General features: G+C 39.9%; 2 protein-coding genes across 3 annotated transcripts in view; one reads left to right on the forward strand and one right to left on the reverse strand.

Moving 5' to 3' along the window:
* Positions 1–854: 854 nt before the first annotated feature.
* On the reverse strand, positions 855–6,334 carry INSL6 (insulin like 6). Of its 2 annotated transcripts, none has more exons than XM_053656107.1 (2): positions 6,010–6,334; positions 855–2,943 (listed from the first exon to the last, which is right to left on the reverse strand). In XM_053656107.1, exons 1-2 carry the CDS (start codon positions 6,293–6,295, stop codon positions 2,585–2,587), a joined length of 645 nt encoding a protein of 214 aa, XP_053512082.1. In that variant the 5' UTR covers positions 6,296–6,334; the 3' UTR covers positions 855–2,584. The 2 variants fall into 2 exon arrangements, with proteins under 2 accessions (XP_053512082.1, XP_053512083.1); XM_053656108.1 differs by lacking the exon at positions 855–2,943 and adding an exon at positions 5,392–5,440.
* Positions 6,335–6,464: 130 nt separating this feature from the next.
* The window catches only part of CD274 (CD274 molecule), a 105,547-nt gene continuing 92,570 nt past the window's right edge, over positions 6,465–19,441 (forward strand). Inside the window, exon 1 of the mRNA XM_053656281.1 lies at positions 6,465–6,542. The gene's annotated coding sequence lies outside the window, so the exon portion shown is untranslated. The remainder of the gene's footprint in view (positions 6,543–19,441) is intronic.

The following is a 19,441-nucleotide window of genomic DNA, read 5'->3' on the forward strand; positions in this document are numbered from 1 at the left end:
TATAGCTACAAACGAGTACAGTGAATTGTTTTACTACCTCCAGGTAAATATAAAAATATGTGTAGATTTATTTATGTGAAAGATTAGCTATATAGAAAACCTATGGAGATACCACTATAAAGTATAATAAAATAGATTATTAGAAGCAATTATGATGTTTCCATATAGCTTTAATGGAGCAGACCTGAGAAATGTTTGCACTGTAGAAGGCATACAAGTATGTACAATTCATGCAGATTTGAGTTTGTAGTGTAGAAAGACTTCATGAGCAGTCAAAACTGATTGATTTTTAAGAAGCTAGAGTCTAAATTGGACTCTAGCTTCATTTCTAAATTGGACTTATAGCTTCATGGACTCTAGTCTATGCCTGGTAGTCATCAACTTTTTTGATGACAACGTAAAAATCAGTTAAAGAAATTGTACAGAATGGCAATAATCTTATTAAAAGCATCTGAATAAAGGTTATTGTTTAAAACAAAATAATAAAAATGTATTGTGATTTATATTAGATGTGGAATAGAATATATAACATAAATAGCAAAAAAGATAGGGAGAATTGAAGTATACTGTTGAAGAGGTTTTAAAATGCATGTGAAGAGATATAGGGCCAAAAAGTTTATTTATTTTTTTCCATAAGATGGTCCTAGTAGCATGTAGTTGTCTTTCACTTCATTTGAAACAATTTTGTTAGATTGTATTGTGGCAGCTGTCATATCAACATGCACTTAAAAAAGAACTTATCAAAATTGGTGTATTTTTGTGTAGCCATTTAAATATTAAAGATGGAAGAAAATAAGCAACATTTTTGGCATATTATGCTTTATTATTTCAAGAAAGGTAAAAATGCAACTGCAGTGCAAAAAAATGGTTTATGCAGATTATGGAGAAGATGCTGTGACTGACTGAATGTGTCAAAAGTGATTTATGAAGTTTCATGCTGGAGATTTCTCATTGAATGTTGCTCCATGGTCAGGTAAACCAGTTGAAGTTGATAGCGGTGAAATTGAGACAATAATCGAGAACAATCAACATTATACTGTGCAAGAGATAGCCAACATACTCATCATATCCAAATCACATATTAAAAATCATTTGCACCAGCTTGGTTATATTAATTGTTTTGATGTATGGGTCCCATATAAGTGAAAAAAAAAAACCTTCTTGACCATATTTCCACGAGATATTCTACTTAAATGTAAGAAAACCTTCTGTTTGTGATGGGCAATGAAAAGTGGATACTTTACAATAATGTGGTATAGTAGAGATCATGGGGCAAGTGAAATGAACCATCACCAACCACACCAATCGCTGGTCTTCATCCAAAGAAGGTGATGTTGTGTATGTGGTAGGATTGAAAGGGAGTCCTCTATTATGAGATCCTTCTGGAAAATCAAACAATTAATTCCAACAAGTACATCTCCCAATGAGACCAACTGAAAGTAACGCTTGATGAAAAGCATCTGGAATTAGTTGACAGAAAACACAATCTTCTATCAGGATAACACAAGACCACATGTTTCTTTGATGACCAGGCAAAAGCTGTTAGAACTTGGCTGGGACATTCTGATTCATCCACTGTAATCACCAGACTTTATACTTCAGATTTCCATTTATTTTGGTCTTTACAAAATTTTCCTAATAGAAAATAATTTCAAGCACCTGGAACTATTTGCTCAAAAGATAAAAAGTTTTGGGAAGACTGAATTATGAAGTTACCTGAAAGATGTCACAAGGTAGTGAGACAAAACAGTGACTATGTTGTTCAATAAAGTTATTGGTGAAAATGAAAATTTGTCTTTTATTTTTACTCAAAAACCAAATAAACTGCAAGCAAGCAATCATTTGGTGTTTCCATTTAAGATGAAACTCATTTATCATCTTTTCCCTAAACCAATTCAAAACCACTTTCTGAATCATTATCAGGGGCTTTATCATTCAAGCCCACCCAAGAAAACAGAAACCAAGACAGAATACAGTGTCATATTAATTATATCAGCACATTCCAAGCAAAGACAGAATATCTTGGAGAGAGATTTCATAATCAAAAGAGATGAATTAAACTTGTTTTACGTCCTCAATGGAAACTGAAAAAATGTTTGACGAGTTACTGAGTTTTATAACAAAACTCAAGGAATTAAAAGTGTACTTACTGCTACAACAGTGGTAGTTGGTTAGTTATTTTTAAATTGGTGGTACAGATGTATTGGCATATTGGAATGAGCCTAATAGTCATAGGCATCAATCTGGATATTATACACATGGAATGCAGAACACTCCATAACCCACTTAAATATAGCGTAAGAGAATTTATAACCAAAATGACTGGATGAACAGGCAATTCTTAGATGTCATATGGATCTTGCCATCTCTAGTAACATCTTCAAATATAATAATTATGAAAAATAGCGGTCAACAAAGAAAATACTGAGATTCCTATTATCAGCATAAAGTATTGTCAAGTGCTTGCAAGTACATTAAAGTGTTCACAACAGAGAACCTACAAGGACAATTACTAAAACTAAATAAATAAATAGTAAAATAAACATATTACGCTTTTATTTACTTAGTATAATTCCTATGATGGTTAGTATATTTCAGTCACAATTGATGCTCCTTCTGTTTTAAAGTTTTTATAATCAATATATGGAAGGCATGCAATAATGAGTTCTTCTTTTGTACATCCTTTAAGACAACACTTTTCTGAGTATCCTCTGCGTATTCTTTGGAGATGATTCCCCCTAATCAATTTCCTTAGGTTTTTAATTTTGTTTGTGTTTTTCTTCTGATAGTCTATAATCTCATGAACATATGAATCAATATCTTGTGATGAGGTAAATTTTCTTGTCTTACTAGGTAGCAAGTTGGCCTTTTTATTCTGATACTCAGGAGGTGACTGCATCTCCACATTGTTTACTGATTCTTCCTGAGAGGCAGAAGTAGAGACTGTTGAGAGATGAGAAAAAGTTCTACTTTATTAAAATCTTCCTTTAGTTGAAAATTAAATCATAATACTGGAATACTAAAGTCAGTTAATTATTCAAAAGCAACATATATTTTTAACTAAAATGCTTGTAGGCAGTGTTTTCCTATAAAAAGATGTATAAACCTTTGCACATTTTTATGCAAAAAGCATTTTTGAGATGTTATTCACAGTCCATAAAGTTCAGCATTTTAAAGAATAAAATTCAGTGATTTTAAAAATATATTCATAATATTGTGCAACCAACATTACTATAATTCCAGAACATTACTATCACCCCCAAAAGAAACTCCATACCTATCAGTGCTCTCTCCCTTTTCCCTCATCCTTCAGTTCCTGAAAACCACTAATCTACTTTCTATTTCTATGGTTTCTCCTATTATGAAAATGAAATCATGCTGTATATGGCCTTTAATATTTTCAAAGTTTGTCTACATCGTAGCGTGTATACATACTGCATAATTTACTTATGTTTATTATCTACTCTTCTGCAAGCTTCATGAGGACAGGAGCCTTTACTGTCTCCTGAGTGAAACCATTCACTTTTATATCCCTAATACCAAGAAAAATACCTAGTACATAACAGGCACTCAAATTTTGTTACTATATATATAGAGGGGTCTTACAAGGTCCAGTTTTAAAAATGATATCTAAACAAACAAACAAACAAACAAACAAACAAAAACCAAGAGTAGATGAATGAAAACCAAAAATAGGGGAATGTGGCCAATCTAACTGGAACAGTTATTATAAACTAAGAAAAGCTGCTGATGAAACACTGATGGTTTCACCTAGCAGTGAGAGCTGGGGAGCACTATATTCAGCCAGAATTTAGAAATACGGTGTCAGCTTCATGAAGCCACATTTTTGGGTAGGTCTTGGAAATATGGACCATACCTTCAGGGTACACGATTTCAGATTATGTGTGAGTAGCTCTGGAAAAAAAAGCATTTTTTAGTATCAGTGTACCAAACTATATTTTCCTGTGTCTGATGTAAATAGATCATCAGAAGACTAAAATGCTAGATGATTTCACTTACATGTGGAATCTAGAAAACAAAATAAAGAAGCAAAAGAGAAGCAGACTCAGAACATTTGGACAGTTACCAAATGGGAGAGGGGTGGGGGGCTGGGTGAAAAAGGTGACGGGATTAACAAGTATCAATTGGTTGCTACAGAACAGTCATGGGGATATAAAGTACAGCATAGGGAATATAGTCCATAATATTGTAATAATTATATATTACAGATGGGTACTAGATTTATTGAGGTGATCACTTCATAAGTTATATAAATGTCTAATCATGGGGTTGTACTGCTAAAACTACTATTGTATATCAACTGTAATTTAAAAATAAAAAAATTGTTAATAATTGACTTGATCTAACACAGAAATGTGTCCTGCTGGTACAAGCTAAATAAAAGTTAACCAACTTTGCAGCTACATTTGTATGCAAAAGAAATGTCACAATTATATATTGTATATTGAAATTCTACATTGGAAACACATACCTATATCTCTCTACAACTTTTAATTATTCCCTGGAAACTAACAAATCGGATTAAATGTTATCGTCCCTTATAGATTAAACATTTAAAAAAATTTAATGCAAATTCATATTGACAACCTAAATCCATTATTTCCTTCTTCCATATAGTTTAAAACTATGGCTTTATTGACACAGGATATTTCCACTTCAGCAAAATGTCCTTATCATAGTTCCCACAGTAACATGTTGATGGGGAAGACATTCCTGAAATATTGTCAGATGTACTTATATGTCCCATAAATCTTGTTTGATTGCAGCTCTCTCTCATTGCATTAATTACACATTCCCCCAGGGAAGTATGAATGGTATCTGAAACAAAGGGGTCATTAATCAGCTCTGAGTTTTAAAGTTGACTTTTTTTTTAAATTAAGGAAATAGGCTTCATAGCAGGCTTTTCAAGAAAAGGTTATAAGCATGTCCTAGGGTGAAGATTAAAAACGACAACAATATTCTTCCTAAAGACTGCTTAAATTCAGTATATATTAGGCACATACAATACACTAGGCCCTCTGCTAGGCGTTTCAGATAAAAACATGCATAAGACAGTCGCTATACTATGGTATGGCATATAGGAGGCTGTAGCTACGGGAACAAAGCTTGTGTAGTCAGTTGCACCAGCCTAGTGCTTAGAAGGACCCTGAATTTCGTCTAATGCTCTATTGTTACAGTTTTGAAGTTCTCAATAATTTTTTCTTTGAACTAAGTGAAGTCTGAAAGCACGATGGACCATGTGTGAGCAGAAGAGATTCGCACAAGAAAGAGAAAACAAACTTTATATTTCAGGAACCTTAATGGTGTTTTCTGCTTTCTGAACAAGGGGCCCTGCATTTTCACCTTGCACTGGGTTGAGCCAGTTGTGTCGCCAGTCCTGATGATGGTCAAGTCGAACCGTCATCCGTGAAGGAAGTAGCTAGAAAAGGGTCAATGAGGACTTAACGGGGAAAATGATACTTAAGTTAGCCTTTGAAGGACAAGATGGAGTTTGCCAGGTTGCAAGGGGGGACTGAAGAAAGGGAAAGCTGGGGAAGAAGCAGCAGTCTTACATAAATGTGTAGACTTACATATATACATGTATTTCCTCTAAGTAAAAAAAAGTTTCGTAGTCGTTTTGTGTATACATAATATATTGGTTTATAATTTTTTAAGAAATTTTATTTATCTTTAGAAAGGAAGGAAAGGAGAGAGGGAGAGAAATATCAACGTACAGTTGCCTCTCATGCGTCCGCCCCACTGGGAACTGGCCTGCAACCCAGGCATGTGCCCTGACTGGGAATCCAACCGCGATCCTTTGGTTCAGTACGCAAGCCCGCACTCAATCCACTGAGCTACACCAGCCAGGAAGGTTTATCATTTAAAAAAATTTTTTTTCCTGTGTACTACGCACAAATTCCGTTTCTTGGGGAGGCTCACCATCTAGCAGAGCAGATTCCGGGGTAGGAAATATACAAAGATAAACACACCTCTGGTTTAGATTTTTACCTGCGCTTGTGCTTCTCTCCCAGGCCAGGGAAGTGGTTTGGGAGCTTTTCAACCGGTCAGGGGTGAGGCTTTCCACTTTCTTCGAAGCCTGGGGAAACAGCTCTGTTTTTAAAGGGGTATTCTCCTCGAAGTGGCTCCAGTCAGCATCCCCACAGAGTTTTACTATTCTTTCCAGCAGGTGCCTGCCGCACAGCTTCTTGGCTCTGCTTCTGTAGCTTTGCTCTTGGGAGAACCGAAGCGGAAGGAGCCAGAGCCACAGCAGACCCCAGCAGAGGAGCCGCGGCATCCCTGAGCCCCCAAGCCGGGTCTGCCGCGCTCGCTAACGGACGCCCGCGCCCGCGCCCGCGCCCCCCGCGCCCGCGCCCGCGCCCGCGCCCGCGCCCGCGCCCGCGCCCGCGCCCGCGCCCGCGCCCGCGCCCGCGCCCGCGCAGGTCCTCTGAGCGCGTGCGGACGTCGTGAGGGCTCCCAGACGTGGTGGTGCGAGGTGGTGCCCTGGCCTGGGCTCCCGCGCTCGCTCGGGCTCTCAGGCGGTCGTGAGTAGCGTGATTGCTTTCATTTTTCTTGCCTTCGTCACTTGGGAGATTGAGCAAATGAAACGTGGGGCCCTAGTTAACGGAAAAAACTTTAAAAATACTGCTCCAAGAGTACCCCTTTTTGCTTGGTTAATAATAATGGGGTGTCACTTCCTCATAGAAACCTCTCATTTTCTTCTTGGTGTGTATTTCACCAAGGCTTTTCAAGAAAAGGTTATAAGCATGTCCTAGGGTGAAGATTAAAAACAACGGGTTTGTTCACATTCGTGTGCTCGCTCGGTAACTTCTTCCCCTGAAGCCTCAAGCTGCACGAAGGCACTGCCTGTATCTGCTCTTGCTTCCACTTGTACCTCAGGGCTTGACGCGTAGTTGGCAGTGAAATATGTTGAAACATGGGTGTGCTAGAGTATGTATGTGTGTGTTTTAAAGTCAGATGCAAAGTTCAGAAAATTTCGACCAGTTCCGCAGGGAGAAAGGGGCCTAGGGTACCTGCGGGCGATATTTTGGTTGTTTCCGTTACAGATTATAAAGGATTGCCTATTGCCAGATTGTAACTAGCTTGTGACAGGGACCCGTAGAGGAGTTGCCGTCTAAGAGTAACACAATTTTGCTAAATTAGGAGGGAAGGGACAGGGAAGTGTAGCGCAGTCCTTATAGGTCGCTTGGTCACTATAAATTAAATTTTATTAGTGTGTTAGCTGTGAAGGAGGTACAACGAGCCACAAGGGGGCAGCCAGGGGCTCTCAAGAGAATAGATTTAAGGCTGCCACAGCCTGAGAGACGTGCCTGCAGTTACCAATGACAATCTCCATTTACTTATTTTTTTCTTCCCCCTGACTCTGTGTCTTTTTCTCCATTGTCTCTTCTCGCAGCTTTGCCTTGCTTCCCAGTGGCATCCACAAGTGCTGTTAAATTAACTGGCTGTCAGATTTTTTTTCAAGGTTGATGTGATTTTATTAGCACAATTTCATTGCTTTCCTTGAAAAACAACTAATGTCCAAACTACAGTGGGCCATGGGTGCTAGTCAGAACTTTATCAGTGAAGCCCTGTGAGAAAGGAAAATATTTGTTATACTGAGATTTTTAAAAAACCCTCTTAAGCAATATGTGTTAGAAACTAGCACATTTGATTTATACTCTGATTCTCTGCACTTTCTATACCCTTGCCCTTTGTATTTCTTCATACCATTCATTACAAACTGACATACTATATATTTTACTTCTCTGTATGTTTACTATTTGTTTACTCCTACCAGAATATGAGCTCCATGTGAGCAGTGATTTTATTATGTTTATCTCGATATCACCTGTCTTGAGCAGTGCCTGGCATGTAGTTGGTTCTCAGTAATAATTTAATGTTAATAATAGTAATTAACAATATTAATAGCAATAAATAAAATATTAATATCAATAATCATATAATACTTGATGAGTGAATGAAAGAATAAATGAAAAAGCTTCCTAAGAATTGGCTACATGATCCTTTACAGCTTATTTTATACTTGTTATAATTATAGTTCTTTGTTGCACTATGGTGAATTTTGAAAATATCATGTAATCATCTCTTCTGTATTTGTGAAAGCTCATTAAGGAATGGAACAATATTTAAACCATTTATTTCTAAATACATTTTATTGATTATGCCATTACAGTTGGCCCATTTTCTCCCTTTTATTCTCCTCTGCAGTGCACACCACCTCCCACCTGAATTCCCCCTCTTTAGTTCATGTCCATGGGTTGTACATGTAAGTTCTTTAGCTTCTACATTTCCCATACTATTCTTACCCTCGCCCTGTCTATTTTTCTATCCACCAATTACACTATTTATTCTCTGTATTTTTCCCCTTTCTCCCCCTCCCAGTCCTCCACTGATAACCCTCCATGTGATCTCCATTTCTGTGATTGTTTCTGCTCTAGTCATTTGCTTAGTTTGTTTTAGTTTTTGTTTTAGGTTTAGTTGTTGATAGTTGTGAGTTTGTTTTCATTTTACTGTTCATAGTTGTGATCTTCTTTTTCCTAAATAAGTCCCTTTAACATTTCATATAAGAAGGGCTTGGTGATGATGAATTCCTTTAACTCGACCTTATCTGAGAAGCACTTTACCTGCCCTTCCATTCTAAATGATAGCTTGGCTGGATAGAGTAACCTTGGATGTAGGTCCTTGCCTTTCATGACTTTGAATACTTCTTTCCAGTCCCTTCTTGCCTGTCAGGTTTCTTTTGAGAAATCAGCTGACAGTCTGATGCAAACTCGTTTGTAGGTAACTGTCTCCTTTTCTCTTGCTGCTTTTAAGACTCTCTCCTTATCTTAATCTTGGGTAACTTAATTATGATGTGTCTTGATGTGTTCCTCTTTGGGTCCAACTTCTTTGGGACTCTCTGAGCTTCCTGGACTTGCATGTCTATTCACTTTGCTGGATTGGAGAAGTTTTCCTTCATTATTTTTTCAAATAAGTTTTCACTTTCTTGCTCTTCCTCTTCTCCTCTGGCACCACTGATTTCTATGTTGGAACACTTAAAGTTGTCTCAGAGGTTACTAAGCCTCTCCCCATTTTTTTTGAATCCATGTTTCTTCATTCTGTTCCAGTTGGATGTTTATTTCTTCCTTCTGGTCCAAATTGTTGATCTGAGTCACAGCTTTGTTCCCTTCACTGTTGGTTCCCTGTAGATTTTTCTTTATTTCAATTTGTATAGCCTTCACTTCCTTTATTTTTTGGCCATACTCAATAATTTCTGTGAGCACCCTGATTATCAATGTTTTGAACTCTGCATCCAGTAGGTTGGCTACCTCCTTGTTGCTTAGTTCTTTTTCTAAAGTTTTGATCTGTTCTTTCATTTGGGCCATATTTCTTTGTTTTGGCACACCTGTTACATTGTAAGGGGTGAATACTTAGATATTTTCCAGAGCAGGGCAAACTACATTGCTGTGTTGTGGTGCTGTATGTGGGAGAGGGGTCTGAGAGGGAACAGTGCCATCCACTCAGCTCTTGTCTAGCTTTCAGTCACTTCCTCCACTTCCCACAAGTGAATTGTGCACTTTCAGGTGCTGTCTTGGTGCTGATTCCTAGGTGAGTGGGCTTGTGTACATTCTAGGATCCTGTGGGTCCCTCCAGTGGACTCTTCTGTGAGATTGGGAGTTTCTCCCACCGCCACAACCCCCACAGATTTTTACAGCCAGAGGTTTTGAGGCTTTCTTTTTCTGTGCTGGAACCCTGGGCTGCATGGTGTGTCTCGCTTCCCAGTTGTTCCTCCAGGTTTATCTGCACGCAAATGTGAGACTGCCTAGTCAGCCAGCCACTGCCTTGCTCTGTGTCCTTTCTGCCCTGGCTGCCCATCTCTGTCCCTCCTACCAGTCTGGTTGAATGTTTCTTCTTTAACTCCTTGGTTGTCAGACTTCCATACAGTTCAATTTTTTGTATGTTGTGGTTGCTTTTTGTTTTTAAATTGTTTGTTATCCTTTTGGTTGTGCGAGGAGGTGAAGTGTATCTACCTATGCCTCCATCTTGCCTGGAAACCTCTACTATCCCATGGTTTAATCCTTAAAATTTTTAGTTTAGCAATGTTAATTGTGTATAGAATTAATTATAATAACTAAATTATTGCTTGCTTATAATACAGGTAATATTTCCTTTAATTAGTTTTTTGCTTTTTATTCAATTATTTGTCTGTCTTCCCCACTATACTGGTGTTTTTGTAACACTTTATTCTTGATATTTACAAGTATGTATTCTTGAATACATACAAATAATATATATTCAAGATATATTTTTTATTTTCTTTAAAAATTTTTAAATTACTTTTTACACTCAATATTTGTTTATATTATTTCAGGTATACAATATAGTGGTTAGACAATCATATACTTAACAAAGTGATTCTCCAAATATTTGAAGTACCTGCCTGGCAACATACTTATTACAATATTATTGACTATACTCCCTATGATGTACTTTACATCCTGATGACTGTTTTGTGACTACCAATTTGTATTTCTTAATTCCATCACCTTTTTTTAAAAATTTTTTTATTGATTATGCAGTTACAGTTGTTCTATTCCCCCCTTCATTCCCCTCCACCCTATCCCCCCATCCCCACCATTACCCCCCCTTTAGTTTATGACCATGTGTCTCAAGTCCTTTAGATTCTATATTTCCCATTCTATTCTTGCCCCCCCTTCTATTTTCTATCTACTGTCTATGCTACTTATTTTCTGTACCTTCTCTCCCCTTCTCCTCCTCCCACTCCCCTGTTGCTAACCCTCCTTGAGATCTTCATTTCTATGTTTCCACTCCTGATCTAGCTGTCCTTTTAGCTTGCTTTCGTTTTAGGTGTGGTTGTTAATAACTGTCAGTTTGTTGTCCTTTCACTGTTCATGTTTCTTTATCTTCTTTTTCTTAGGTAAGTCCCTTTAACATTTTATATAATAAGGGCTTGGTGATGATGAACTCCTTGAATTTGATCTTATCTGAGAAGCACTTTATCTGTCCTTCCATTCTAAATGAAAGTTTTGCTGGATAGAGCAATCTTGGTTGTAGGTCTTTAGATTTCATGACTTGGAATACCTCTTTCCAGCCCCTTCTTGCCTGTAAGGTGTCTTTTGAGAAATCCGCTGACAGTCTGATGGGGACTCCTTTGTAGGTGACTGTCCCCTTATCTCTTGCTGCTTCTAGGATTCTCTCCTTCATTTTAATCTTGGCTAATGTAATTATGATGTGCCTTGGTGTGTTCCTTCTTGGGTCCAACTTCTTTGGGACTCTCTGGGCTTCCTGGATTTCCTGGAAGTCTATTTCCTTTGCCAGATTGGGGAAATTCTCCTTTATTATTTGTTCAAGTAAGTTTTCCACTGGTGGCTGTGCTTTTCCCCCTTCTGGTACCCCTATAATTCGGATGTTGGAGCATTTAAAGATGTCCTGGAGGTTCCTAAGACTCTCCTCATTTTTTTGAATTCTTGCTTCTTCACTCTTTTCTGTTTGGCCATTATTTGCTTTCTTCTGGTCCACTCCATTGATTTGAGTCCCAGTTTCCTTTTCATTGCTATTGGTGTCCTGTGCAATTCCATTCATTTCAATTAGTTTCGCCTTCATATATTTGTCTAATTTGTGGCTATAATCAACCAGTTCTGTGAGGATCCTGATCACCAGTGTTTTAAACTGTGCGTCTGAGAGTTTTGCTATTTCTTCATCGCTTAGATCTATGGGCTCTGGGGCTTTGAGCTCTTCTTGTGACATTTTTGGTCTGTTCTGGCCCTTTAAGTGTGAGAAGCGGCACCTTGGACTCCCAGGTCGCTGGGTTGTGACGCTGTATGTGGGGCCCTGGTCAGAGTGGGGAAATGGCGACCCCCTCTGCTGTTTCTCACAGCTGGGTGAGGATCTGCGCCTTAGGTGGTTCACCTGGGCCGGGCCACTCAGAGTCGCTGGGTTATGACGCTGTATGTGGAGGTGGGGTCAGAGCAGGGAAATGGCAGCGCCCTCCACTGCCACTTGCCGCGGGGACCCACCCGGCCCCGGTCCAACCACTCACTCCCTGGCCTGTCCGCCCGCGCACAAATGCGCGACCACAGTCAACACGCAGCCCTGCTGCCCTGCTGTCTCCCCCGCGGTTGCTCGCCTGGTCGCTCGCTCGGTTGCTCACTAGGTCCAACCCTGCGCCTGGATTCCGCGCGTCTGGATTCCATGCCTCAGTCCGTCTGACCGAGTCCTCCTGTGCAACCCCGCTTCACCAGCCGCTGGTTTCTCCCCTTACCGGTCAGGCCGAAGAATTTGTTGTTAACGGACTTCCGAAAAGTTCAATTTTCCGTGTTCTGGCTGTGTTTTCTGTTGCTAATATTTAGTTGTCTCTAAACTTGGTTGTGTGAGAAGGCACGGCACATCCACCTATGCCTCCATCTTGGCGGAAGTCCTTCACCTTTTAACCCAGCCTCCCAACTCCCCATTCCTGTGGCAACTATCAGTCTGATCTCTATATCTATGAGTCTGTTTCTGTTTTGTTTGTTCATTTATTTTGCTCCTTATATTCCACATAGAAGTTAAATCATATGGTATTTATCTGTCTTTGTCTGACTTATCTCACCACCATACTCTCTAGGTCAATCCATGCTTTTGCAAATGGTAAGATTTCATTGTTTTTATGGCCAAGTAATATTCCATTGTTTGTATGTACCACTGCTTTTTTATCTACTCATCTATCAACTGGTACTTGGTTGCTTCCATATCTTGGCTATTGTAAATAAGACTTCAGTGACCATAGAGGTGCATATATTCTTTCAAATTAGTGTTTTGGGTTTCTTCAAATCATATGAGGTTTGCCAAAAAAAGTCCAACCAGCGTTAATATAATGAGAACAGCTTGTATGACATCATAACCTGGCATCCAAGGAGAGTGGACTGGGGTGTACATATGTGAACAGTGATGAATGTTGAGAGCCACCCTGCCTGGTTTCAGGAGCTGTACCCCCCGCATGGCTAAGGCTGAGTGAGCGACCTTCAGACCATAAGCCACTAAGGAGACAAAGCTAATCTCCCTGGCAGGAGCACTACTTCTGCTCCTTTTTTTATAACTGGTCCCCAGTGCTTGATCAGTTAGCCGATGACAGGTAAGATTCCCCAAGGGGGGAATGACCTAATACAGACATGATCATGTGGAGGCCCCAGGGAAGGACTTGGGAGGCTATGGAGAAAGGGAGTGATGGACCCTCACCCCTCAGCTTTGATGAAGCCTGAGTCCTCATTCTGTCTGCGAGAAGTCTCCTAATTTCTTGGCATCTTGCCTCCTCTGCCTGACTTAAGCCTGAAACAATGACAGAGGGTGGTGCAGCCCTGTGCTGGAAAGGGCAGGTTCCCCGGGTGATAGGCCTGAGAAAGGATTTGTAAAATCCTGTGAAGCCTGCTTTGCTAAGAATGCTCTTAGTTAAATGATAAAGGCCCAAGCAGGAAATCAGTTTGTTTCCCAAAGTTTTGTAGCCTTTTAGCTGATAGACCCTGACTCAGAAGAAGCCCTAGTAGTTCTTTGTATGCTATCTGTCATTTGATCCTTACTGCCTGCAATAATTAATAAGTTGTACCTGTACTCCTGAGAAAAAAAAAGTATAATAAAAGCCTGTCTAGGCAAAGGCGTGAGGGCGCTCTCCCCTGGAGAGAGTGACCTGCCCCTTTTCCTCCACAGGACTCAGTAGTCTGTGTGAATTTGTCTCAAATCCCATCCATAATACCGCATACACTGCAGGCCAGTGCATGCATCAGATGACTTCACTGTACTAGTCAGAGGGGGTAGTAGATGCTGTTGAGTGAGCATATGTACTGTGTGGCCATGGCATTCAAAATGTCTGAGCAAGCAGAGCAGCAAATCTGCATGAAATTTTACATTAAGCTTGAACATTCCTTTGCAGAAGCTATTCAGATGATTCAGAAGGCCACAGCTATGGACAACTGGGATTAGCAGCTTTATCATGACAGTGCTCTGGCTCATGCATCATGTCTCATGCAGAGTTTTTTGGAAAAACATCAAATTAACCAAGGAATTCAGCCCCCCTGCCACCCAGATTTGGCACCCTGCAACTTGCGCCTTTTCCCAAAACTAAAATCACCTTTGAAAGGGAAGAGATTTCAGATTGTTGATGAGATTCAGGAAAATATGATGGGGCAGCTGATGATGATTGGGAGAACTGTGTGAGATCTCAAGGTGTGCCTACTTTGAAGGGGATTGAGGTGTCATTGTCCTATGTATAATGTTTCTTGTATCTTGTGTCTTCTTCAATAAATATCTATTTTTTATAGTACATGGTTGGATACTTTCTGGACAGACCTCATATATACCCAGAAGAGGAATTACTGGGTCAGAAGGCAGTTCCATTTTTAATTTTGAGGAACCACCATACTGTTTTCCATAGTGGCTGCACCAAACTGCATTTCTACCAACAATGCACTAGGGTTCCCTTTTCTCCACATCCTCATTAACACTTATTTGAACACTTACTGATGATAGCCATTCTGACAAGTGTAAAGTGGTATGTCATTGTGGTTTAGATTTGCATTTCTCTGATTAGTTCAGCACCTTTTTATATGTCTATTGACCATCTGTAGGTCCTTTTTGGAGAAATGTCTATTGCTTCTCTGCCCATTTTTAAATTGGATTATTTGTTTTGTTGGTGTTAAATTGTCTGATTTCTTTATACATTTTGGATATTAATCCCTTAATGGATGTATCATTGGCAAACATGTTCTCCCGTTCAGTCGGTTGTTTTTTCATTTTGTTGATGGTTCCCTTTGCTGTGCAAAAAGAGTTTAGTTTGATGTAGTCCCATGTGTTTATTTTGTTTCCCTTGCCTAAGGAGCTAATATCAAAAAAATATTACTGGGCTCTCTGTTCTGTTCCATTGGTCTATGTGCCTGTTTTTATGCCAGTACCAGGCTGTTTTGATTACAGTGGCCTTGTAATACAGCTTGATATCAGGTATTGTGATCCCTCCAGTCAATTAACATTCAACAAAGGGGGCAGTAACATAAAGTGGAGTGAAGATAGCCTCTTTAACAAATGGTGTTGGGAGAACTAGACAGCTACGTGCAAAAAAAATGAAACTTGAGTACAGACTTACACCATACACCAAAATAAATTCAAGGTGGATAAAAGACTTAAATATAAGCTGTGAAACCATTAAAGTCCTAGAGGAGAACATAGGCAGGAAAATCTCAGATATTTCACTCAGCAACATATTTACTGATATGTCCCCTAGAGTAAGGACTATAAAGGAAAGAATAAACAAATGGGATCTCATCAAAATAAAAAGCTTCTGTGTGGCTAAAGAAAACAGTATTAAATTAACAAGACAACCAACTGTATCGGAAAATATATTTGCCAATGATACCTCAGACAAAGGTTTAATCTCCAAAATATACAAAGAACTTACACAACTCCACACTAAGAAGACAAATAACCCAATTAAAAAAATGGGCAAAGGACTTGAACAGACACTTCTCCAAGGAGGAGGACATAGAGAGGATCCAGAGACACATGAAAAGATGCTCAATATCACTAGCCATTAGAGAGATGCAAATTAAAACCACAGTGAGATACCACTTTACACCATTCAGGATGGCTATCATAAAAAAAGCAACAAACAACAAATGTTGGAGAGGTTGTGGGGAAAAGGGGACCCTAGTTCACTGTTGGTGGGATTGCAGGCTGGTGCAACCATTATGGAAAATAGTATGGAATTTTCTCAGAAAAATTAAAAATGGACTTGCCTTTTTTTTTTTTTTTAAATATTTTATTTATTTATTTTTTGAGAGAGGGGAAGGGAAGGAGAAAGAGTGGGAGAGAAATATCAATGTATGGTTGCCTCTCATTTGTCCCCTGCTGGGAACTGGCCTGCAACCCAGGCATGTGCCCTGACTGGGAATCGAACCGCGATACTCTGGTTCGCAGGCCCGCGCTCAATCCACTGAGCTACGCCAGCCAGGGCTGGACTTGCCTTTTGACCCAGCAATTCCACTGCTAGGATGATATCCTAAGAATCCTGAAACATCAATATCAAAGAACCTATGCACCACAATGTTCATAGCAGCACAATTTACAACAGCCAAGAGTTGGAAGCAACCAAGGTGCCCATCAGTAAATGAATGGATCAAAAAATTGTGGTACATATACACAATGGAATTCTATGCAGCAGAGAGAAAGAAGGAGCTACTACCCTTTGCAACAGCATGGATGGAACTGGAAAGCATTATGCTGAGTGAAATGGGCCAGTTGTTGAAAGACAAATACCATATGATCTCACATTTAACAGGAAGCTAAACAACAAAACAAACAAGCAAGCAGAATAAAAACAAAGACACTGAAATAGAGAACAAGGGGACAGTGACCAGAGGGGAGAGGGAAGGGAATTTAAGGGGAAAAAAGGGGAGGGATTTGGAGGAACAACTATGAAGGACACAAGGACAAGAACTAAGGGGGGTGGAAATGGGAGGGAGGTGGGGAGCACAGGGCGGGGTGGGCTGGGATGGGAGAAATAGAAAACTATACTTGAAAAATAACTAAATAAAATTTTTAAAAAAGAAAAAATATTACTAAGAGAAATGTTAGAGATTTTACTGCCTAAGCTTTCTTCTGGGAGTTTTATGGTTTCAGGTCTTATTTAAGTCTTTTATCCATTTGGAGTTTACTCCTTTGTGTAAAGTCCAGGTGTAAGAAGGTGGTCTATTTTTGCCTTTTGTACAAACCTGTCCAATTTTTCCAGCACCATTTATTGAATAGATTGTCTTTACCCTATTGTATGTTCTTGCTTCCTTTGTTAGATATAAATTGATGGTATAAGAATGAGTTAATTTCTGGACTGTCTATCCTGTTCCATTAGTATGTACATCTCTGTTCTTATGCCAGTACCATACCATTTTGATTACTATAACCTTATACTATAGTTTGATATCAATGATATGTCATGAAAGAATGCTCATTATAATGACACATCATGTTTTGCATGAGCACCACATCAGACATCAGGCTTTTACACATTTTACCCCATTTAATTCTTGTACCAATCATATGAAGTAGTACTATAATTATCCCCATTATATAAATGAGGGAGCTCACACTTTGAGATATTAAGAAATTTGCCAAAGATGGCAGAGCTGATAAGAGGTAGAGGCCTGAGTAATTGAAAACTATGGGTTCTGGGAACTTTGCATCCTTCTACAAACATGTCAAAATTACAGCTAAATTACAGAACAACCATTACTTAGAACCACATGATATCTGGCTGAATAGAAGCCCTACAACTAAGATATGATGAAGAAGCCACATCAAGACTGGTAGAAGGGGCAGATATGTGGAAGAGGGCTGGTTCCATCCCACATGTTGGGGATAAAAATCAGGAGGGGTATCTTGGCTGTGCAGGTCTCTTATGAAGAGCGAGAGGTTTCAGCCCCCCACCTCCCACACTAGGGTTTCCATGCCAGGAAGACAAGTCCCCATAACTTCTGGCTGTAAAAAACAGCAGGGATTGTGGCTGAGTGAGACAGAGGGATGCTGGAGGCCTAAGCGATCCTATTATAGGGTCCACACACAGACTTTTGTGGCTTGCTCACTCAGAGATCTAGTGCTAGGGCAGCAGCAGCTCAACAGACTCCAGGGACATATGGGGAGGGACTGAGTTGTCTGGCATTGGGGCAAGAACTGGAGGGGTGGTTTTATCCTGGACCGTAGTGCTTTGGAACCCATTGTTCCTTTGATAAGCCCTCCCCCAATGGAGCCAATGGTCTGGCACCATAGCTGAGTATCACGGTTTGCTCTACCCTGGTGATTCCCTGAGGCCAAGCCCCATCCAGCTCATGGGCCCACCCAAGCTGTTTCTAGTGGCTTTTCCATACAAACAGCCTATCTTGGCACATGCTTCAGATTTTCCTAAAATCTCTCAAATAGGTAGAATCTGGCCTCAGTGTGCCCCATACCTGTCACTAAGTGACCCCACACCTGAACCTAGCAGTAGCCAGCCTTGGTCTGGCCTCTCCTGGGCACTTTCACACCCAACACAAGTAGCAGCCATCTGCAGATCACTTTGTAGCTCATGCTTGATGGCCCAGGGCAGAACACATGTGGTGACTGATCTTGTCCTGAACCTCCCAGAAGGCCCCAGAGCCAGAGCATTTGGTGGACAGATTCAGACCACACAGGAACATCATCCAACCACCTTCACGAGTGATACACTCAAAGGGCAGACTTAATGGACACCAGAGCCCCTCTGAAGTAAGTCTTGCTCCATGGACTAAGCCGCTGCACAGCTGATCCTCCACTGTGATTGAAGCCAGTCCTTGTGGCTTATCAGCAGAGGGTAAATCCCTCTCATTGACATGCCAGTAGAATCAAGGGTTAATGATAATAGAAGGGTGTACACAGCCTATATTTGGAGGTGCACCTGAAGTGCCTAGCTTGTGTGAATAGGGAGGTTGTACCACAGGAACTTACAGGACACCTACTATATAAATCCACTTACCAAGCCTGGGAGACATAGCAGCTCCACCTAATAAGGAGAAACAAACACTGGGAGGCTGCCAAACTGAGGAAGCAAAGAAACATGTCTCAATGAAAGAACAGAGCAAAAGTCCAGAAAAAGAATTAAACAGAATGGAGACAAGCAATCTACTAGATGCAGAGTTCAAACACTGGTATAAGGAGACTCAACAAACTCAGGGGGAAGAGTAGATGAACTTAAAGAACTAAAATAAGAGAGAGAAAGAGAGGTAGACCTAGAAAACATGGAAAAGAACTAGTCAAAAATGAAGATGAACTGAAATGAATATATTATAGGGAATTGACAGTGGAATAGATGAAGTAGAGGATCAAATCAGAGATTTAGAAATTTAGGAAGCAGAAAGCATTCAATTAGAACAGCGAAAATAAAAGAGAATCTAAAAATATGAGAATAGTATAGAAGCCTCTGGGACAACTTAAAGCATATCAACATTTGTATCATGGGGGGGTGGGCAGAAGGAAAAGAGAGAGAGAGCAAGGAATGGAAAAACTATGTAAAAAAATATAATGACAAAAATGTCTCTAACCTGGTGAAAGAAAGAGGCATACTAGTCCAGGAAGTGCAGAGTCTCAAAATGAGTCCAAAGAGGTCCACATCAAAACTCAAGATACATCATAATTTAAATGCCAAAGGTTAAAGACAAAAGTAAAAGCAGCAAGATTAAAGCAGTTAATTACCTATAGGACGCTCCCATAAGACTGTCAGCTTATTTCTCAAAAGAAACTTTGCAGGCCAGAAGGGGCTGGCAAGAAATATTCAAAGTGATGAAAAGCAAGGCCCTACAGCCAAGATTACTCTACTCAGCAAAACTATTGTTTTAGGATGTATTGTATAAAGAGATTCCCAGAGAAGAAAAAGCTAAAGGAACCTGTCACCACC

Source organism: Artibeus jamaicensis, unplaced genomic scaffold, assembly GCF_021234435.1.
Source record: "Artibeus jamaicensis isolate MK-2021 breed Jamaican fruit bat unplaced genomic scaffold, CSHL_Jam_final scaffold_1964, whole genome shotgun sequence".
Classification (NCBI taxonomy): domain Eukaryota; kingdom Metazoa; phylum Chordata; class Mammalia; order Chiroptera; family Phyllostomidae; genus Artibeus; species Artibeus jamaicensis.